Source organism: Dermacentor silvarum, chromosome 1, assembly GCF_013339745.2.
Source record: "Dermacentor silvarum isolate Dsil-2018 chromosome 1, BIME_Dsil_1.4, whole genome shotgun sequence".
NCBI lineage: Eukaryota > Metazoa > Arthropoda > Arachnida > Ixodida > Ixodidae > Dermacentor > Dermacentor silvarum.
This window is the reverse complement of record NC_051154.1, coordinates 370,293,636-370,317,161: the sequence shown is the minus strand read 5'-3', so window position 1 is coordinate 370,317,161 and position 23,526 is coordinate 370,293,636. Positions and strand designations below refer to the sequence as shown.

The 23,526-nt window shown below is 44.9% G+C and overlaps 1 protein-coding gene across 1 annotated transcript in view; it reads right to left on the bottom strand.

Annotated features, from left to right (window-relative positions):
- Window positions 1-18,823: 18,823 nt before the first annotated feature.
- Window positions 18,824-23,526, bottom strand: part of LOC119445477 (uncharacterized) — a 61,364-nt gene continuing 56,661 nt past the window's right edge. Inside the window, exon 8 of the mRNA XM_049660572.1 lies at window positions 18,824-19,413. Within this exon, the coding sequence (XP_049516529.1) occupies window positions 19,394-19,413 (20 nt within the window). The 3' untranslated portion in view covers window positions 18,824-19,393. The remainder of the gene's footprint in view (window positions 19,414-23,526) is intronic.

Here is a 23,526-nt window from a genome sequence, read left to right as displayed (position 1 = left end):
ACCCTGTACCCAAACAAAGTTAATTTTCTATTAATCTGTAGGTAGTAAACAATGAACTGTTGGCAATATTTTCGAGCCTGTTCTCCAAGCAAGCATTGAGCACACATATAGCCAATCTCTTATATTAAATAATGTTGACATATTTGATGGCAACTTGCGCAGGACTACCATGATGGCCATTATTTGGGCCTCAAAAATAGGTGTAAAATCAGGAAGTCTAATAGAGAAATTCCAGCAAATGTGCGGAAAGAACAAGACGACTCCTGATCTCTCGTCACACATGGACGCATCCGTCAAAAACACGTGTTTAGCCTGGAGATGCTTTCTGTGGCCCTCTAAAAGACCACATAAATAGCTCCTGGGCAAGAGCTTAGAATTTTTTGGATAAATGTCATGAAATTGAATGGGGAGATTTTACGAAGAGGTAACTTGTGGGACGATCCTACGTATATATGTATAATGTTCTTAATTGTACTTGCGCAAAAATGTCTTGTAAGTCCATTTCCAGGTCCGAATTTCTTCTTCAACAACGCGGAGACGTCTTCGTTACCATCACGTTTGCTCCTCGTTCCCGCCAGTGTCGACCGATGCCGGTTTATACGTCACTGAGTTTAACGAGCTTATTAGACCCCGCTCTGTCTCTGCACTCATCTTCGTTATCACCGGCTGCGTATCTATAACGGTTAGGCAGACCAAGCGTCGCAAGAATTAAACGCTTTCTCGCTTTCTTTATAAGGTCAGACTATTTGCATTATGGAGAACTACTATTTCGGTTGCATCCCAACGACAGTGAACGAAGCGTCCCGAAAGGCAGGCATAAAGACCGCCGCGGTGCCATGGCGCTGACCAACGTCGTGGCTCGAACATGCAGCCGTCCCACGCGGCAAAATAGAGTGTTAATTGGAGTGCGCAAGCATTTATATCTTAGCTGACATATTGGAGTGCACAAGCTGACATCATTGCGTCTGCACCGAGGATAACTGTCCATTAACAGATAATCAGGCAATGTGAGTTAGGCACTGAAACCGCGTATTCAACAACTCGCATTCATGATTATGCATTTTCTTGGAGGTAAAATGTTAGGCCAGGTAACATTAAGATCGAAAATACTGTTGAACTGTACATTCTGGCGTTGCTCAGTATTCACGGTACGGCTTTTGGGCGTTAAATATGAGCAGTAGACAAAAAATTGACAGTGACTTTAGCATACGCCAAAGAAGGTGAAGGTGAAAGCCTGCGCGCTCAAGAGACATTCAATAAATTACTTGAAATTCTGATTCGAATGCGTTGTTACTTCTTATTATTTGTTTTCTCCCACCAAAAACCGTGGGGTCGAGTGGCCTAATTGTCGCTACCTTAATTACCCGTGCCTTCATTACCTTCGCCCTAGTTAACTCCATAGATCGTGGGTTCGACTCCCACCAAAGGTCGTCGGTTAGAGTGCCTTAATTACCTGTGCCTTAATCAACTTCACCTTAACACCAAGGGTCGTGGGTTCGACCCCCTCATAATCTCGAGAGTTCGACTCCCACCGAAAAGACGTGAGTTACAGTGCTTGAAATAACTCTACCTTAATTAACTTTGCATTCTCTTTGATGATGAGCGGCGTCGGTGCCAGCAGTGGAAGAAGATGAAGACGAACGTGCGAGCAGTGGCACGAGCGCGTCTCTGTACGCGAGGCGAACTCACATGGCTTTCTGTACCGCACGCACTACGCTTCCCTATATCACACCACATGGGCATGCCCCAAAATACAGATAGCCCCGCATATATCCAACCCAACACCCGAGCTGTGGGAGGCCGTGCTGACTAGCTCGGACCCTCGTGACCCGCAACAACTGGTGCGGCGGGCCCGGGAGACAGCAAGAGCCGCAGGAGCACTGGACTGAGGGCACCTCCCAACACAGGCAGGAAGACGCCTTCTTGTTGTTGTTTTTTTATCTTCATAAATGTTTTTCCTCCTCCTCCTCCCTGTTTTCAAGGCCACTGTCTGATAAGGCATTTAAGGCTTTCGCCTTAATAAGTCAGCCGAACAGCACCCATCTAATCAAAACATCAGCGCCGAAAGTCTATTGGCGTGGCAGAGCAAGGTGCAGCGGTTGTCCCAACTATCATGCACCAAGATTTAAAACAAGAGCAATTGCGTTACTCGAAGAAAACCTAGTGCATATTGTTTCCAGTACAGTAGAGTAGCCGAGAGCAATTAGGTAATTGTAATTAATTATTCAACTCGAGAAGTACTGTCCTATGCAGCCTCTATATATATATATACTTTGAGTCCGATTTTAGGCGCTGCTGCGCACGACTTTTATTGATTCTGATTTCGAGTGAATGCGCCTTGGCCTCATATACGTTACTGAGTGAATTACACATATTTAAGACTTCTGCATGCAAGTGGCGATGTTTCCACCCTAAATAATGGTTGTTATTTATTAGAAGAGTTCTTTTCTTCATGAGCCCTTAGCATTGCCTACTCGAAAGAGAAGCAATACTGAGACACATATCATTCACGTGCATTTCACCCTCCGTCGATAAAAGATTCTACCAAAGACCCGCGGCGGTCGCTTCGTGGTTATGGTGCTGGGATGCTAAGCACAAGGTCCCGGGATCGAATCCCGGCCACGGCGGCAGCATTTCGGTACGGCCGAAATGCAGAAAACACCGGTGTACGTTAGGTGCACGTTAAAGATGCCCAGGTGGTCCGAAATAATCCTGAGTCCCCCACTACGGCGTGCCTCATAATCAGTTGGTGGTTTTGGCACGTCAAACCCCATATATTATTTTAAACTTTTGAGGTATATATACATCTCCAAACTGCTCAACAACCTCATTAAGTCCAAGATGTCATTGCGGAATATCCCTTTCTAAAGCCTGCCTATTACATGGGTTGATCGAAGATTGATAATCCTCGCGCTGAACTCCATGCCAAACATGACGTGGCAGATAAGCTAAAAAAACCACATGATTGCAAACAGATCGGACCGTGCATGCCGAATTCAACGGTCGCGAAACTAGTGGACCACGTGGCGTACCTCGGAACTTTGCGCCACTCGCGCGTCCTGGACACGTTTGTCCCCCGATAGTACATAGCACTCACCAACGAGCAGCGTGTTGTGCGCACCGAATTCGTTGTATGCATATAGATAGATGTATACAGAGGTATTCATCTGCATCTGTATTCATCTCATGAAGTTCGTTGAATTGGCCACGGTAACTGTAAGGCAACACCGCCTGATCTCGGGGGCCCATACCGCTGACACGGCAGCGTGGCCTCTTTGGCACGTTGCCTGCAGTGGCCGAAAGCTCGCGGGTGTTACATAAGGTGCCGCATTGCGATTTGCTAGAAGCATCACCCGGCACCAGAATTTGGCCTACTCGGCGCGATGTAATAGCAATTTCATTCTAAGCTAAAGGTGGCCTGTTATTTGCATATATGAAATTATCGGTTCATTAAAACAAGGTTTTCAATGCATGTTGATATGGTCATTTCAATGGCAACTACGATTACTTCGCTATACCATTCGTTTGCTATACAGACGTTCGAATATGTCTGCCCATATTTTACCAGAACCTCCCGAATGGAACAAGCGTATGCTTGCAAGAGAAGCGTTTTGCAATGCTGGATTATGAATATTAGGTGCAAAGATTATGGTAGAGATTACATGGGAGTATCACTCCAACCGGAACTATCTAGATTAAATTGCCATATGCACTGAAAATTACATGCAACGAATAATAAAAGACCTCGGCCACGATAATTTACCACTTCCTTCCCTTCGATTCTTTACCTGTCATACATGGCTCATTGCCGGCAAATCCTTCTGATAACGTAAGTGGAGCGCCGTTCGTACTATATGTGTGAAGTTTGTGAAGAAAGATAATAAGAATAGAATCACTAGATTTATTCAGGTCTGAGCCTGCAAGATCTAAGGATAGGTTTGAATAATAACACGCAGAAAGCGAAAGTAACGTTCAGCAACTTGGAAAAGTAAGAATTTTTTCAGAGCTCCTTGCTTCAAAGAAAACATTTCTCTAAGCTCATCCGTCACAGGGGATCTACAAACTTGTTGGAGGAGGTACGGTGTCGACTCGGATGACACCAGGCGATCCCTGTATCGGGATACGCACATCCGGATGCCAGATGCCGGCGTAGGAGACAAGACCGAAGTGACTCCTCTTGGCTCCCTGATCTGCGAGACGCCTAGCCGAAGGACCGAATCCTTGCGGGCGGAGCCTTCAATGCTAGCTGCCACCAAGACGGGCCTGCACGGGCATACATCCGCGGGCAGTTACTGCGAAACGGTGCGCCGCTAACGTTGGCTCACGATCCCAAGTACCCAACTCATCACGGCCTTCACGCGCGACAAAAGGACAACACGCCCGAACTCACATGTGCAACTAACGGACTTTTGAAAGTGTGACGGCGCGGTCCCGATCATATGCAAGGCCAGTGCCCACTATCCTATCTGGGTGATCGGTTACAACGTGGCAAGTCCGTTCGCAGCAGCAAGCCCTTCGAAGGCCTACCATGTTGCGACTGGGAATTGGCGGGAGAATACTAGGTCTTCCGCTGTGTTGTCTAAAAGGCCGAGGCGACGATATGCGGTCATCATCACCTGTCATTGTGTAGCGAGTGCTGGGTACCCACTTGTCCCATCTCCTTCCTTACTCTCCCCCTTTTCCCATCTCCGGATGCTGAGCCGTGATCACTTAGCGGTAGCAGAAAATAGCATCACCGTCCTTTCTCTGAACCACTATATATACCCCATCTGGATCTAGCCAGGCGCAGGTGCGTCAGGCAAAAAAAAGTAACGTAGAAAAATGGCCGCAACAGGGACCTTTTTCGGGATGGCTTCATGAGCTATAACAGGAAAACATCGTTCATCGATTAGCTATTCTGCTCTGCACGCCAGTCAACAAGATGTCTGGAGGTGAAAGAGCGTCTATCAACGACCGACGAACACCTACTCAATTTGGGGGATAGCAGGGCACGGCTTAAGCAGTCGCTTCTACAAGGTGGTAGGCGCTCTCCATTCCTGCTGCGAAGACGAAATAAAACAGGCCATGCACTCCACTAAGCCAAACATGTAGCTATCAGGGGACCGATGGAAGTGCGCCTCATGTACTGCGGCTCATTCGATGAAAGTATACCGGCCTGCGAAAGCGGTGGTGGTACGCATACAGGATATGGCAGACATTCCAAAGTCTGTCGACCAACATTGCCAGCAACGTGATTGCCGCCGAGCCCCGAACAGGGTGCGGCTTGTGTCGATAGGCTACTTGGCTAGGGGGACACTAGCAGCAAGAAAATTATAAACGATTATTTTGATATACGACTAAAATATGTTAATTTCCTTTCCATTTTAATATACTTTAGGGTGCTTGTTCTAATTGCGAAATTGAAGACGAGGAGGAGTAATGTCATGTAGCTTAGCAGAAATCCCAGACTAGCACTTGGAGTTATCCTACTTTAAAGAGAAACTGAAGATAAAAATGGCTTGAGCTGTATCACAGGTATACTGGGTGTTCATTTTAAACCATAAGGAATTTTTGAGGATTGCCCGTGGCAGATAGCATGATTCTAGTCATTGAGCTGGATTACGCAGTGAGGCGGACATTATTTCCACAGAACATTGAAAGGCACAGTCTACTAATTAACCGACATTTCCCAAATAAATTTTATTTACTTCAGGGCACATATTGCAACTGAAATTGTAACCGGTGGGTTCTCAAGTCGTATCTACTTGAAACGAGCTTTCAGGATGACATTATAGTTTAGATATATTCATTTACAAAGTGTGTGACAAAATACCTGGACGCTGGAGTTGCTTTTGCGTTTCAATGCATAAAACGGCGGTTTGTTAAAAAAGTAATTATAACAGTAGTGCACTTTTGTCGCAAGTTTCACGGCGTACGTATCTATCGAAAATCGTGCGATTCTTCGAATTCGTACCAAGTCGATACACTTTGTTCACTCACCGGCTAGAATTAGTGAACTACCATATGTACCGTAAATTAATTAATTAAAAACAGGAATTTCTTTAAATTAGTCAGTTATTAATTTCAATTTCCCTTGTGAGTAAAGTCTGCCGCGTCACGTAATCTAGCTCGAGGACTACAACTCTGCTATCTGCCACAGGTGAAAAAAGGACACGCAGTTTACGGCGGTGGTCATTTTTACATTTTATTGAATTTTTATGAATTGCTTGTTGCAGATTACCTAAGTCGCTTCCTTGATCAGGGTTATTCAAAGAGGCGCACATTACTTGCCAGAGAAAGCAAAACACATATGCAACTGATTACCAGAAATTCCCTAATTCATTACTTATCGATTTTCTTTATGGCAGATATGGGAATTTACGAATTGTAACCAGTGAGTTTGCAAGGCGCATCCACAAGGAATCAATTTCCAGAAGGACACTACTTTGGAGATATGCGCCATCAAACTCGCCACAAAAATGCAATGTTCCCACTTACGTTTTTTAAATGCTCTTTCGTGCATTGAAGTACAAAAGTAACTGGAACGCCTACGTATTTCAACCCACACTTTCGGAAATAGGATCTCGAAACTGGTGTCATCCTGGGAATTCATTTCAAGTGGATACGTCGAGCAACCTTACCGGCTACAATTCGTAAATTGCAATATATGCCGAAAATTCAAGTGAATTTTCGCTTATTAGTTTAATATTGTTTCGATTTCCCGTGTGAGTAATGTCTGCCGCGTCGAGTAGTCCAGTTCGAGTACTACAATTACGCTATCTGCCAAAGGTGATTTTTGAAAAATTCCTAAAATATAAAAATTGCCACCCCGTACATAGCCTTCCCCAATACAAAGAACCACTCCTATCGCAAGCAGACGCCTTGTGAAGCCAGATAAGACGCAACAGCGCAAGGCGGATGGCGACGCTGCTTTGAAATTGCCGCATGAGCTCGCCGTCACGTCACGGAATTTGATGGCGTCTGCTCGGGCCTATTCAAAATTTTATCGCTAAGAATTGCACTACATCGCATTCTAAAAGGGCCGAAGACTGAACTTGGGAAGGTTCAAGAGCATTTACGGAACCACAACGGCCGCAATGCGAAAAAAAGATACGTTGCAATCCGTGACGTTACACTGACGTATACCAGCGCAGAGGCATTGCTGAGAAATTCAGAAATAAGTTTTTCACCCTCATTTTCTGTTCTAATAATCAACCTGCATACAGGGTGTCTCATTTTAGATGCGCCAAATTTTTAAACATTGCCTGTGGCAGATAGCAGAAATTACAATCCTTGATCTAAACTACTCGATGAGGCGGCCATTACTTCCACGAGAAATCAAAACGCCTAATTGAATAAATAACATAATTACGCTGATTGACTTTTTAATTATTGCTTTACGGCACATCTTTTAATCTACGAATAATAGCCGCTTAGTTCGCAAGGTGTATCTACTTGGAACGAATTCTAAGGACTGAACCAGTTTCGAGATATTAATTTTCAAAGTGTCCGACGAAGTGTATCAGCGTTCCAGTTTACTTTTTCAGGAAAACGCTGTTTTAAGGATTGAAGCACAAAGTTAACTGAAACGCCCATGCATTTCGTCGGACACTTTGAAAATGAATATCTCGAAACTGATTCAGTCCTGAGAATTCGTTCCAAATGAATACGCCTTGCGAACTCAGCGGCTATAATTTGTAGATTGAAAGATGTGCCGTAAAATAATTTCTTAAAAAGTTTATTAGCGTAGTTGTGTTAATTATCCAATTAGGCTTTTTGATTTCTCGTGGAAGTAATGGCCGCCTCATCGGGTAGGCCTCATCAAGGATTATAATTGTGCTATCTACCACAGGCAATTTTTAAAAATTTGGTGCAGCTAAAATGAAACGCCGTGTATATTAACGCGAAATCAAAGAAAGTGGTGTTTTTCAAGCATACTTTATCAATCTAAATTGGAATCAGCGTTTATCTTCAGCGTCCCTTTAAAGTGTTCTACGAAATTCGTTGGCGTGCAACTTACCATTTTCCAAAAAGTGTCCATCTAAAAGGTCGGGACCTTCTTAACTGGAAGGCCGAGGCATTCTTCAAAAGCAAATATGTGGACGGATATCTACAATGTGGTAATATAGTCTTGGGATTGCTGCTAAACAGGCGTTACATCACTACTCGATACTCCGCTTCAATTTCAAATTAAGTTATTAATAAAACGTTCATTAGCGTATTTTATTTATTTGGCGAATTAATCGCTGAATTCTTTCTTGTTGCTAGTGTCCACCTACTACGTAGCCTATCTGGAAAAACAGCAGTGGGCCCAGATATGACACGTTCTTTTTTAAAAGTGTTTCACACCAAAAGAAACACCTGGTATAACGAAACTACAAATTGTGGACACAAGTTTACCTCAAGTTACATTACATTTGAACACCTACGTGCTTCCAGTACGCAATGCACTAGGCTTTGGTCGCGTATGCAAGCCGTGTGCTGGTTGCAAATCACTCCGCTCGTTTGGTTGTAAACCGGTTCAGATCCGTGACGCCTTCCTTGTGGCAAAGGTCACATTTGCCGATAAACGCATGAGACTGAATGCTACATTGAATTACATAGCACATACCTTTACGCCGTTTTATATACGCAGTGCAATATTGTTGTTGTTTTTTTTCTCTTTTTTTGTGAATGCGGCCAGTTAAAGCAAAACTAAATGTGGGGTTTAACATCGCAGAACTGCACGGTTTGTTATGAGGGACGTCGTGGTGGAGGACTCTAGGTTAATTTTGACCATTTCCGTTTCCTTAAATGCCAACTGCAACAAAAGTTCAATTTGACTAAATATGTAATGAATTAGTACGTACCACTGAAGCAATGTTGGCAAAGCTGCAGGGCTGGAAATTGCGTACTTTCCTTCCTAGAAGCCTTTAAACGCCTACTGTATTTACTAGAATCTAACGCCCACTTTTTTTCCTATAAGACAGGTCCGAAAATTGTGTGCGCGTTAGAATCGAGTACGACCCTAAATCTGCGTTACCATATAGCCGTCAGCATTTCAAAATGGCCGCCTCGCACACGCTTCGAGCCTAGCTACACTCTAGCCTAGCTGCCATCGAGTTAATATAACATACTCTAGAAGAAAAGCTCCCCATAGCGTAGAGCTAGTATACTGACTCTAGAGGAAAAGGTGGGCGAAAAAGTGATAAAACCATAGGCGCGCCGCCATGTTGCTACGACTGATTTTTGTAACACTAAAAATATTCAAAATATTATGCAAAAGCAAGCACTAGCACGTAGCACGTAGGCACGGACAACGTTTGAACTTAATTCCGTATATCTTTCAGAAAGATCTGATGGCAATTTAGAAAATTTTGATGTAAAATTTATGGCGTCTAAAAGACGGCGTTTGCAGGCGCCTTAACTAGATGGCGCTACCATACTGACGGAGGCTCGGGATCGCGTTGATTGCGCGCCTCGTCTGAATCGCAACTGGGCGTCTGCGCCTGCGCGTCCGCACAGAGTAGCAACAAGGCGGCGCCCTTGCGGTTCCCGATTTCAATACATGGGCACTGTGGGGAGTTCTTCCTCTAGAGCAGGGGTTCTCAAGCAGGTTCGTTCCAGGGAACCCTGATAAGCTCCATGATGCGCCAAGGAACCCCCCCCCCCCAGTTAACCGAATTAAAATGTCCTAATTAACCAAATGTTGAATTATCGAGGGTATCAAGAAAACAATAAACAAATGCTTAACTACATCAACACGCTTTTATTTACTCAATGAATCAGCAAATTCTGTTTATATTTATGTAGCACAAGACCAGTGCAGAAGCTGAAATTCTCGTCATCTCATGACTGATTTGCGCTAGCAGCGGCGAAGGCCTCGCGCGCGTACATCCCGATTATTTTTTCGCCAGTCAGCTGCTCGCCAACAAATTGTCCGCCCATCGCGATGTAGCCGGGGCTCTTAATCTTCGACAGCTTTAAACTACTGCTTGCCGCAACCGCTGCGCACGAAACCGCGGCCGCTATCGTCGCGATCATGGACGGCGACCTTGCGGTTCAGAAGGCAGGCAGGCGGCCGGCGCACGCACCAAGTCAAAACGAAACTACCGTTCGCTGCAACAAGTCCGGACGAAACCGCGGCCGTTATCGACGCGATCATGGACGGCGACCTTGCGGTTCAGAAGGCAGGCGGCCGACGCACGCACGAAGTCAAAACGAAACTACCATTCGCTGCAAGAAGTGCGGACGAAACCGCGGTCGCTGTCGACGCTACCATGGTTGGTGACTACGCATTTGTGAAGGCACGCAGCCAACGCGCGCACCGAGTGAAAACGAAACTACTGTTTGCCTCAGCTGCTGTGGACGAAACTGCAGTGGTTATCGATGCGATCATGGATGGCAACTACGCACTTATGAAGGCACGCGGCATGCCGCCAACGCGGTGTTACGCGCGGTGATAAACGCAAGAATAAAGTCTTAAGGGCGCAATTAGGCACGAAGCGCTCCGGCGTTGCTGTCAATCACGTGCCGCGCACGCTTGCCACTGAGGACCATGGCGATGCGGACTGCGCCGCTTCGTTTCGGTTGGACGCTAGCGCCGTTCTTGCTCTTCTGCGGCGCATATTTGCGATGCTCTGTGCATTTTTTTTCTTCATTTTTTTTAATTCCTCCAACGTATACGTCAGTGTGCACGCAATCGGCACCTATGCTATCTACAAACGGCAGAAATGCGCATATTGGTAAATTACGGCCTCCGAGATTTAAGTACAAAAGCTTAGGCGTAATGCCCGTTTTCGTAGGTTGGGTAGCTACAAGCAGCTTGCGAATTTATTACTCAGTTCGCGCGTTGCCGTTACGCGCTGTGAGTGGTTTTGGACACTCGGGTGTGAGTAACGGAGGTTCTGTAGAGCTAGAGTATGATATTAACTCTATGCCGTATAGCGCCTATGTATTGAAATCGGGAACCGCGAGGACGCCGCCATGTTGCTACTCTGTGCAGGCGCGCAGGTGCAGACGACGAGTTGCGATTCAGACGAGGCGCGCAATCAACGCGATCCCGAGCCTCCGTCAGTATGGTAGCGCCATCTAGTTAAGGCTCCTGCAAACGCAGCCTTTTAGACCCTGTAAATTTTACATCAAAATTTCCTAAATAGCCATTCGATCTTTCTGAAAATATACGGATATAACTTCAAAACGTTGTCCGTAGCTATGTGCTACGTGTAAGTGCTTGTTTTTGCATAATATTTTGAATATTTTTAGTGTTACAAAAATGAGTCGTAGCAACATGGCGGCGCCTATGGGGTTCCCACTTTTTTCGCCCAGCTTTTCCTCTAGAGTCAGTATACTAGAGGCTCTATTCTCGACACGCATGGCGGCTGCACGGCCGCCATTATCCGCCATCTTGACTCTCTCATTGGCTGTCGAGAGGTCACGTGTTTTGAAATTTCTGCCGGGAAACGGAAGTTTTGCAAATTTTCGTTTTCATCAGAATGACGAAACGTGGCGTAGAGCTGCAAATTTTATCGACTAATATTTTTTGTGGTCCTTGGCACCTAAATTGCGACTTTAGCGCTTTAAAAAGAAAGTGGACGGTAGCGTGCAGAAACCCGTGCAATGCATCTGCAATTTCGCGATTATGTGGTGGCGTTCCAACATAGCCGGCATGTCAGCTTGTTGATTGGCTGAAGGAATATCCCGTGAAGAGCGTCACAGGAAGGGCCGTTTCGTAAACGTCAATTTGACGTTGCGTGACGTTGCGCTGGGCCGCCATTGCAGAGATTTTCCCCCATAATTTGTGGTGCGACGAGCCGCGCGAATTATGGTAATGAGCGGCCATCTCAATGGAGGTCGAGAGGCATGCGTATCGCCGCATTTTCCCTGTCATTTGGCGCCATGAAAATCTTTTGTTCACAACGCGTGCTCAAAGCATTTGCATTGCTCTCAGGTGGTGTTGGCATTTGTGTTTTGAACCATCATTTTTATTAAAAACACGTTTATTTTAAATAATATTAGTTGAAACTAGCAAACCTCCTGCGAAATTTTGCACTCTTCACTATTGCGTTTGTATTGTAATCAATAATAATGACTTTTCGCGTCATCAAAAGCTATGACAACGGCGACGTTTTAATTTATAAAAAGAAATGTACGCAAGGCGGTGCCTTGAAGTTTCCTCCACTGATCTGTGTAGAGAGATCAGTGGTTTCCTCTCGAAATGCGACAAAGAAGCGAAGTTAACAAGAGATGGCCGCGCCGGCGCTTGCGTCGCGCAAGTGGATACCTGTGGCGCGCACAACGCTATCGATGATATACGGCCGCTTCTCTGCCAGACGAGTCGGGTGAGTAAATTGCGTTTCACGAGACAGTGATAACGCGGCATAGAGCATACGCTCTACACCACTGGTAGGTCGCGTATGTTGTCTCAAGGTAGAAAGCCAGTGCGTGGGCGCCTATATACGATGACTCATTCCGTTTCCCGAGGACACGCATCCTAGCTAATGAAGCAGACGACAGCTTGTGCGCATGCAGACGACGGAAGCGAGAAACGAATTTGATGGAATAATCGTACGCTTTGAGCTAGCTGCTTTATTTTTACTGGGGAGGAAAACTGTTTTCCTTATAAAGAACGCTAGGTTGAATGCCTACATTACAGTTCCTTAGGCTAAATGTCAAATTTGCGTCACGTTACGAAAGAAAATTGGCAGCGTCTCCTGCGCCGCGCGGCACTCCGAACGAGTCCACACAGAAACGGCTCCAGCAACGAACGGAAGTGACGTAACTTTAATAAATTAACTAAAACAATCGAAATATATCAAATCTTACTAGAAAATTTGTTGCACTTGCATCGATATGAAAAAAAAAGTTGTCTTACGCGTTAATTTGTAAGCGTCACGCCTACGTCACGCCTCGAAGCAAATGGCGGAATATCCTGAGTAGAGCATTGCACGGGCCGTTTTTTGCGGCCCGGGCCTGGCCCGGGCCCGGAAATAACCTACGTTACCCGCCCGGCCCGGCCCGCCACCCCTTTACCTTAAGCCCGAGCCCGGCCCGAGCCCGACTCGAAACCGGACCGATCCCAGCCCGAGACCGAAAAATACATGTTTTTCAGAGTTGAGCAGCCCGAGAATAACTCGCAGAAAGCCCGAGCCCGGCCCGGGCCCGCGTCAAAAAACCCGAGCCCGGCCCGGGCCCGGGTCAAAAAGCACACGCCGTGCCCGAGCCCGGCCCGAGCCCGTGAAAAAACTCCTCTACCCCGCCCGGCCCGGCCCACGGGCCGGGCCGGGCCCGGGCTTTCGGGTAAGCCCGAGCCCGTGCAGTGCTCTAATCCTAAGTAGCCGCTTAGCTCTATGCTAGCGGCCGTAGCTTCCTCCTTGTACTGCAGTGCACGTGCTTAGGCATTAGTCTACCGTCTGTCTTCCCGTTTTCTGCGTCTGCTCTATCACTATAAAGTGCCGAGTTCATCATGATGCCGCATTTAAAATGAAAGTGCTCATGTGTGCGAAGACGGACGGAAATTGGGCCGCATCACGGGCGTTCGGAGAATCCGAAAGTTGAGTGCGGGACTGGCGCAAACAGAAGAAGATTTTCGCCAGCAAAGCAACGCGGAAATGTTTCAGCGCACGGAAGTAGGGCGTATTCTGCGACGATCCACTTCGGCGATACAATCGGCCTATCTTGAAAGCGATCTGCGACGTGGACAGCCTGCCGCGCGCTGTGTTTTCGCCAGGTCGCGTTGAAACTACTCAAGCGAGAGGCATGCTAGCACGAAGTAGAGTGTACTAGAATACGGTCGAGTGGATCGAGCGGCTGGGGCGGCGCCTGCTTTGCAGTGAGGCGCCCGACGTGGACAAATACAAATACTATTCAGAATTCGTAATTCAGACAGCTAAACGTCCATCATCTAGTCCCTGGTGGAACAATGACTGCTCACGAGTTTATCGCAGAAGAAAAGCTGCTTGGAAAAAACTTCTACATAATCAGAGCCCACAAAATTGGAAAGATTATCAATTTATTTCGGCAACCTTCAAACGCACTGACAAACACGCAAAAGATGAGTACGATAAAAAACATTTTGATTATCTATCTGAATCCAAAAACAAACATGCTTTATTTTATTTCCTTCGATCTAGAAACAGACTCCCACTGAGCGTTAATGTAGACTCAATTGTCTATACCGCACAGGAAATGCAGGAGTCCTTAGACCTATTGGCTAAAGGATTGGAGAGCCGGTTCACAACGCGTCTTCAAAATTCTGTTCTTACTCCTACATTCTCGGACTACAAAGAGATATCCTATTCGGAACTAGCACAGGTCATGTTACGGTTACCAACTACAGCGCCTGGCCCGGATGGAATAACAAATGCAATGTTAAAAATTTTCTTCCAAGAAGCCCCACGTGAGCTTCTGAAGTTGCTAAATTAATCTATTAGCAATGCATGGATTCCACATGAATAGAAGATCGCCAAAATTATTCCGTTACTTAAAAAGCAAGGGGCAGGGTATACTATCGACAACATCAGACCAATTGCGTTGACATCTAACATAGCAAAACTTATTGAAAGAGTGCTTCACGGGGATATAATGAAGTTTATTGATGAAAATGAATTGTTGAGTCCTTGTCAAATTGGATTTAGACCTGGCTATTCAATATGGCACGCGCATGTAGACCTTGGAAGTCGCATTAACATCGCCAGACAGAAAAAACAATATGCGGCGTTAGTTACTTTAGATATATGTAAAGCCTATGACAGCATTGAACATGCAATTTTAACAAATCGGTTACAGGGCCATGGCTTTCCAGGATATATTGTAGCATGGGTGCATGAATTTTTGAAAGACAGGGAATTCTTTTGTATTCGAAGCGGCTATTCATCTGGTAAACACAAGCAAACAAGAGGTGTGCCTCAGGGATCGGTACTTTCACCAATATTATTTAATATTTTACTGAGCGGAATCCCCGTTCACCCAGGTGTCAGTACCTACGTTTATGCTGCCGACATTGCCTTTTTTGGTATGGCTAGTGACCTATACTCCCTTTACGAAATTTTGAAGTCCTATCTAAAGAAACTGGAAGGCTGGCTGGATAGCTTACACCTAAACCTGAATGCTAAAAAGTGTGCTATCCTTGTTTTTCCCGTTAAAGACCCAGTATACATATCGCTTAACTATCATCTCGAAGATATCCCACAAGTACAGTCACTGAAGTACCTTGGAGTTATCTATAACGGAAATCTTAACTGGCGGCCGCATATTGAATATCTTGCAACAAAAGGAGCTCGTACAATGGGCATTTTGCGCAAGTTAAGCAATCGAAGAACAGGTATGCGAAGAAAATCCCTTTTGATGGTATATAAAATGTACGTTCGTCCAGTATTAGAATTTGGCTGTGTTTTATTCTCAGGTGTTCCGTCATACAAGCTTCGACCGCTAGTTTTATTAGAGCGAGAGGCGCTACGTCTGTGCTTAGGCCTTCGAAAATACGGTTGCAAATGCCGTATTATATCTGGAAGCGAGAATCCCACCTATTATATGCCGATTTCACCTTCTGACCGTTCAGACTTTCTTACGACTATATGAATCACCATTAAGCCGTCCTCAAATAATTTTCATCTCCGATCCACAATTATTTTTTCCCGTTCATTGGCCCAGGTTTCATACACCACAGATTATATTTGTGCAAAAATTACTTGAACCACTAAATGTGCAAATTCGCGACGTGCTTCCTAACAATACTCATTCAAATTACCTGGATATCAGGTTCGACGATATTTTCCCAAACCACGCAAACCTACTACCTTACAGCATCTTAAACGCCATGTTACAAGACCACCTAAGCTCCCTAGGAACAAATATCATTGCAACAGATGCATCACAGAGCGAGGAAAAGACTGGTATTGGGATATTTTGTCCTGCACTCGACTGGTCTTTTTCTTTAAGATTGCCCGATTTTGTGCCTATTTTTCTGGCCGAGTTTTTAGCAGTAATCCTAGCTTTACGTAAATTAGACCAAACGACTACAACAGCTGCTATCCTTACTGACTCCCTTTCTGTTTGCTCTTCCCTTACCGCCACTAATGATTCACCTATGCTAAAACTATTTTACTTGCTAGTTCCTGTCCATGTGCAATGTGTTCATTTGATTTGGGTACCTGGTCATAAAGGGTTGTTCTTAAATGAAACTGCCGATTCACTGGCAAAGACCTCACTTTCCGGCCCTGTTCTTCCCATTCTACCAGTGACTGCCCACATCACGGCGGCTAGATTTCGGATGCGATCAATTAGAAAAGCCTTATCAAACCCAGTTCTGACTGCTTCTCCAGATTATAAGCACCTGATATTTCCCTGGCGTAGCGAATCCTGTAACACAAAGATGCTTGAGGTCTCTCTCACCAAATTACGTTGCCGTATACCCTCCCTAAATTTCTACTTACACAGGTCGGGTTTGGTTCCCTCCCCCCTCTGCCCGTTTTGTAATGAGGAAGAGACGATACACCACTTTCTTCTATCTTGTCGCCGCTTTACTGCGGCAAGAAAACGATTGTTGGAAATACCTTTTCGAAGGCTTGGCCTGGACTTAACAGAACCTAATATTCTTTCGTTCGGGGCGTCCACTTTGGGATTCAGCCACAGGGATGCTTGCTTCGCCGTCCAAACGTTCCTTACAGACTCCAAACGAATACCCTGCTAAATTCTATCCTTTTTTTTGTACTTTCCAATTAATGATTACTCATTCGATATGACTTTCTTGATTTACTTTAACATATAACTCTACGCTGTTCAATACTAATTTCATAGATATTCGGAAATGTATCCTCCATATTAATTTGGAATAATCCACCCATTTCTTGGCCAATCGCCCTCCGTGGGTAGGAGCCACAGGCGTGATAGGCTACAACAACAACAACAACGCAAAATTTCATGATTTATTATCCACACAACCTATGTAATCGTATTAACTACCAGCTCACCTTTCCTTTTGTTTCAATCATGCTTTGTTTTTCAACTTTGCTTCTCTGTACAAAGTGTTCTTGAATTGTATTTCGCTCCGCGTGTTTATACTGTGCAACTTGCTTTTTTTAGTAGTCTTTGTGATTACTGTTTAACCATGTGTACCCTGTTGCTATTTATTCACTGCATGACTTCTCACCTGTTCTCAAATTTTTATTCTGATCACTGACCAATTATAATGTATTTTGTATATGTATTCGCCCCCCTTATGTAATACCTCAAGCAGGGGCCTTTAAGGGAATAATAAATGATGACGATGATGATGAAAGCCCAGGGACAGCGTAACAGACGCACGCTAACAGGCAAAAATGGAGTCGCAATATGTCCAAACTTACGTTTTCAAAATAGGGCGAGTACACGCACTTCTTTATTGCTTAATAAATTCATCTTCAAAACCTGCACATGTAAGGTAGGCCTCATGCGTTCAGCTAAAACACACACATCTGTTAATATAAATACGAATAATATTCAACGGGTTCGTCGATTACATTCATTATTCATGATGTAGGCATTCAGAATTAGCCCCTGGGTGTGTGCCCATTCTTAAGCAGTCCTAGAGAATGGTATGTTCCACTATGAAAGAGGGGGTTTAGAAGCCTTAATTGTATTCGTGCATATGTGGCAATGTGACAGACAAGGTCACTATAATCAAAAGCATGTTTTGTTGATTTACACACATAACTCATATTTAAAGACTACATTCCACGTCCTCTTTGATTTTCAATTTTATTCTCTTCTACATGTTGCCTACTGCACAATTCACTGTGTACGTGCTAATGATTATGGAGACTCGTGTGGGTGGGAGAACATCGATACAGCCGAAGCAGGTGTTGTGTGCACCTATGGTCGTCATTTATCGCATGCGACCGAAGCGGATCACGTGTTCGCACAAGGTACCAATGCAATCAAACTCCACCTTTACAATTTAATACTTTATCACTGATGGTCGTCGTCTTCGTATTCTACATACACCATCTTCCCAGACACATCCCTAGTTATAATTATAGGTCAAATCTTGTCCACCAAATGACTAAAATTTACTATGCCTAATAATAAACATGATTTTAATGTTGCGTAGAAACTTGAAAACACCCACTCAAAGATGACCCCATCAGCCTTTATGTAGCATAATATAGCCATACCAAATAAAGGTTCGTTTCGCTTTGCATAGATTCAAAATGTGTACGTTTGATCTGCATAATTTTTTTTCATAAGACTGTTTTGTGGCAAAATTTGTTCGTAGAATATGGCTTTGGGAATTACGCTCTGAATACCAGGCATGCGTAATGGGGAAGTCCCGATTAATTTGACAACCTGGGGTTCTTCATTGTGCACCGAAATCAAAGTACATGAGCTTTTTTGCATTTGGCCCCCGTCGAAATGCGGCCGCCATGGCCGGGTTCAAACCAGTGACACGGCCATAGCCTAAGAACAATGCCATTGTTCTATTTAGAGTTCTTTTAAGAACTCTACATAAAAATTTCGACGATTACTTCATCGATACGACAGTCAAAGACGCTTACCTAAGTTATACACTCCGTTCCAAAGCATCCTTCATTAGGAACACCAACTCAAATAAAATAGAGGAAGTGTTGTTTACCAGTGTTATCAGATACAAGGAAACACTCACTTCTACGATGAGTGATCAAATAAATGCCTCTGGTCTAGGGATCATCATTTTAGCAATCCGTATAATAGACTCATCAGGAGGCTCGGTAGGATTCAGTGCTTCGTGCTGCTGAAATTACACCATGAACTTAAACCCACTCGCCCACATCGCTATTCTTATTCAGTAGGATAGTTTCTCTTGGCAGACTGAAACATAGCCGACGAAATGGCTTACTCGCCAAAGAAACACATGAAAAAACAAAAACTGTATTTTCACAACATACAAAATTTGAATTGAGATAAATATGACACATCAGTAGTGAAAATTACCCATGAAATCGGTACCGGTGGCTTCAAAAAATTACTCGTTGACGACCAAGCCAAAATGCTTCCAAACGCGGGAACGCCCATATTTCTAGTTATTCACTGTTAGGGCCAGTGATAGATGTGAGGAGACTAGCTAGCAGCACTTGTCGTGACCGTTCGGGATCAGCCTCAGGGGTGAACGCAAGAATTTTGGCTGACCCGTGCGCAGACCAGCCTGCAGTCGTCTAGTCGGGGCTTGGGTCCAGGGTAGGCAGTGTTGCTTATATCCATCTGGTCAAAACGGCCGGGAAACCGCGAGGCCACCTGCCCAACTAAAATAGCTTAGTAAACGCGGCAGCAACAGCCACTTGGAGAGCCTGATGCTTTTCTGCCGCGATAGCCGGAACCCTGTGCAGCCACGAACAGCCAACGCTGCTGCAATGCTGAGCGAGCCGAGCAGTGTGTTGTCACCATTGGGTGGCATTCTGAGACATCACTGCCGTGCTGCTGGCTACTCTGAGCAGTGGCATCCTGCAAAGACAAGACAGATATGGTTGCGTGATTGTAGCACTAATGAAGAGATATGAATCGGCAGCTGCACTTGTTGATTCTGCCTATCATACGCAAGAGGTTGATAAAGCATTGACACCAACGCAACACGTTGAAACCTAGCAAACTGTGGTGTACTTAGAGTAAGCACAGCGAATTCAACAGTTTTTTTTTTCTTCGAGCACTAAACAGAAGAACTGAAAGTTGGCGATTCCTTATTGCAGACAGACAACGGACAGAAACGAAGGCGAAACAATGTTGTGTGTTTTTCGAGACATGAGTGGTGATAAGAGGCATATGCACAAAGAAAGTATATAATTTTTACCACGAAACCGTTTACATTTCTTATAAAACTTAATTTGGATACTCTGAAGAAACCTTTCCTAAGGAACACCTCTAGCGTTAATAAATTTGTGCTGAAATGAAATGTGTTAGCCTGAAATTTGTTTTGTAATTACTAAATGATGTCCGCATCCATTACATGAATCGTCAATACATGACGAAGCTCGCTGCTAACCTCTGAAGTGAAATCAACTGACAGCATTTCGGGTGGTGGCTCTTTGTCTCCTTTTCCTTATTCGCGTTTATCTTCTTTGCATGATATGCTACTAGCCTGAGCTAAAGGGTTGTCATATAAACCCATGCTCGCATGTATAGCAGAAAAATGCTGGCTCTCCCGTAAGCGAGAGCACATGTAAGCATGAAATGGCTACCAGCAAAGCAGATTGGCACCGCGACGCAGGCCTGAAAGCTTACTGAGCTGAAATAAACCTGTTTTCAACTGAACTTCGCTGCAAGTTTCCTCTCAGCTAAACAACCATTTGCAGTGCGCCAGACGCTGTGCTGCAAGGCTCGTCTCAGCCAAACAACCATCCGCAGTGCGCCACATGCTGCCCAGCCTGGTCAAGCAGTGTGGCATCATCTCTCGAAAGAGACGGCGCAAAACCCGCGCTGTGGAACTCACGGACCGCTGGCATTGAAAAAAGCATAGTCAACCCTGTCTGAGTGCCAAAAGATTGCTGATGATGATGTGTGGTGTTTTATGGCGCATGGGCCAGTTATGGCCAAAGAGCGCCGTGCCAGTGTTTGTGAGTTTGCATTGGAGCGATGAATTCTGAAAAGCAGATGAGCGTGGCTGTAAAGGGGCCTAAAAATAATCGCTGTAAAGTGCATAAAATATACATGTAAGATCATGGCAATTACTAATGAGGTGTACTATGAAATGAAGAATGCATTGAGAAAGAATGACCCAATATTTAAAATATTTAGGATGCAATAATTGACAAGAAGCACTACTGCCTAAACAGAGCCCTTGAACCACAAGGGCCTGGAGGCATGTGCTATAAGAAACTACTATTACAGCGGCATCCTCTGGAGAGAGGATGCACTATGAACTTATTGGGCTAATGACATGCAGGACCACCTCGTTCAAGAAATTGGCAACTGCTTTGGCATTAAAAAGCGGTTCTTCACCAAGAAACATAATGGGATGAAGAGGGACATGATATCGGTAGGCTTGTGGAAAATATTTCCTTCTCTCTGTTTTGGCTTCCCGACACTCCAGGAGGACGTGGAGGACGGTCAGCCTCTCACCACATCTACCACAAGTTGGTGGTTCATTGCCAGTCAGCAAAAAACTGTGGGTGCCATATGTATGCCCTATTCTTAGACGACAGAACTGGACATCAGTTCGTCGTGTTTTCGTTACGGGGGGCCAGAAACCTAACTGTGGTTTAATCAAGTGAAGCTTATTATTTTTTTCAGCATCCCAGAAGTGCTGCCCGTGGGCTCGCAGTTTCCTTCACAAAAAAGGCTTCAGATCTGTGGGAGGAATAGCAGCGGCAGAATTAATAGTTTGCGATGTAGTTGATGTGGCTAACTGGTCTGCAAACTCATTACCCTCAATGCCTCTATGGCCAGGCACCCAGCATATAATCACATGCTGGTTAGATATATACACTCTGCATAAAATGGAATAGAGCTCAGTAAGTACAGGGTTTCTGTGTTTACACAGCAACTGCAATGCTTTCACAACAATTTGGGAGTCTGTAAATATGATAGTCTTTTGAAGTTTTGATTTCATTATATACTTCACTGCCAATAATAGTGCGTAGGCCTCAGCTGTAAAGATACTTGTCTCCGGGTGCAGTACACCAGATTCCGAAAATGATGGGCCGATGGCTGCATAAGATACCCCGGCATGTGACTTGGAAGCGTCTGTGTGAAAATCTGTACATGAATAATTAGATTGGAGTTCTAGGAAATGCATTTTAATGTGTGCCTCTGGTGCATGTTTCGTTACTTCTATAAATGATGTGTCACAATCTATGAGCTGCCACTACCACGGAGGTAACAGTTTCACTGGAGCCATAGGACGATGATCAAGCAGCGGAACACCCATTTCCTCACTAAGATTCCTCACACGCAAAAAGAATGGCTTTCTCGCTGCAGCTCGGTTATAAAAGAGTGTGGCAGCAGTCACATCGTTTATTGTTGAATAAGAAGGATGTTCAATATTTGCTTGTACTTTCAGAAAATATTTAAAACTGCTGTATGACCGCGGCAGATGAAGTCACCACTGATTCGACTCTACGTAGAAGCTCTGGATTTGACTTGTCCTGAAAGTACCAGTCACGAGACGGATACCCAAGCGCTGAACGGGGTCTAGTATTTTTAATTCACTTGGCATTGCAGAATTATAAATTATAGACCCATAATCAAGGCGTGAAAGGGCAAGACTTTTATACAACTTAAGCTAACACTTTCGATCACTACCCCAAGTCGTACGCGACAGAAGCTTTAAAAGGTTCATTGTCTTCAGGGATTTTGCCCTTAGATGCTTAAGATGAGGTATAAATGTGAGCTCAGCATCTAAAACAATTCCTAAAAACTTGTGCTCACTGCTCACAGAGAGCGCGTCTCCTTTGATTCCAATACATGGGACAGGCATTACGCCTCTTGTAAGCCTGCTGCTATGGAAGCGCTAGCTAGTTCTTTAGTTGCTGCTCAGAGGGCTTAAGATGGATGTTTTTGTTCAACCTGGTCTCGCCAGGCGTAACGGCTGCGACGAAAGGGAAGAGACAGCTAGCGCATTTTGTCAATGATCGTCGCTTGACCAGCGGAATACAATGGGAGGATTAAGTGCCAGTGGTGGGCGCCCGTCGCGGCGACGGCGCCGAGATTAGGTCGAGGCACAGCTCACGACATGCCGATTATACCTGACACGCGGAGGGCGCGTTGAGCCGGCGGGCACTGAGAAAACGTAGAGGGTGCGTGACGACGCCGGTGGCACCCAAGAGTACACAAAGCTGACCTAAAGAAGAGGGAACATCGGTGCTTCGTTTTATTAACACCCGTGGGTTAATTCTCTCAGGAACTGCGCCTCTGCGCAACAGCCACGACTCTCCGGCAGCACAACCATACGGAATAAGTCCTCACTTGCGTCGGTCACTCACATTAGACACTTCAGTAGTGCTGTTATGCGTTACATTCGAACGGGAACGCCTATTCGGCGTCGTACAGTATATCAATAACTCTTCCATATATATATATATATATATATATATATATATATATATATGGAAGTGTTATTGATATACTGTACCACTTCGCCGAAGTAATATGCATAGCAGGCAAAACCAACATGTATATACATATATATATATATATATATATATATATATATATATGTGTGTGTGTGTGTGTGTGTGTGTGTGCGCGTGTGTTGGTTTTGCCTGCTTTGAATGTTACTTCTGTGAATGAGTTTTCTGTGCAGTATTTACTCATAAGTGTGTTTGTTATGCAAGCACGTGCGCTTATTCCGGTCGGGAGTTCTTTTTCAATTAGTGCATTTACAATGTTTATTTCTTCCCTTGCATATATATCGTGAACATATATGTCCTATGCACTCTTTGATTTAATTACCTAGAAATACATTGGCTACATTGGCCGTATTCTCGGCGTTTCGCAGTGGCCGCAGCACGAGCTGAGCCGTTGCCTAGCAACCGCTGCAGCTCACAGCGCCGCTCGTCGCGCCATCGCCAGAGGGGGAGCTGGTGAAACTGTGTTGCAACAGAGGCGGAGCCGGCGTTGCAT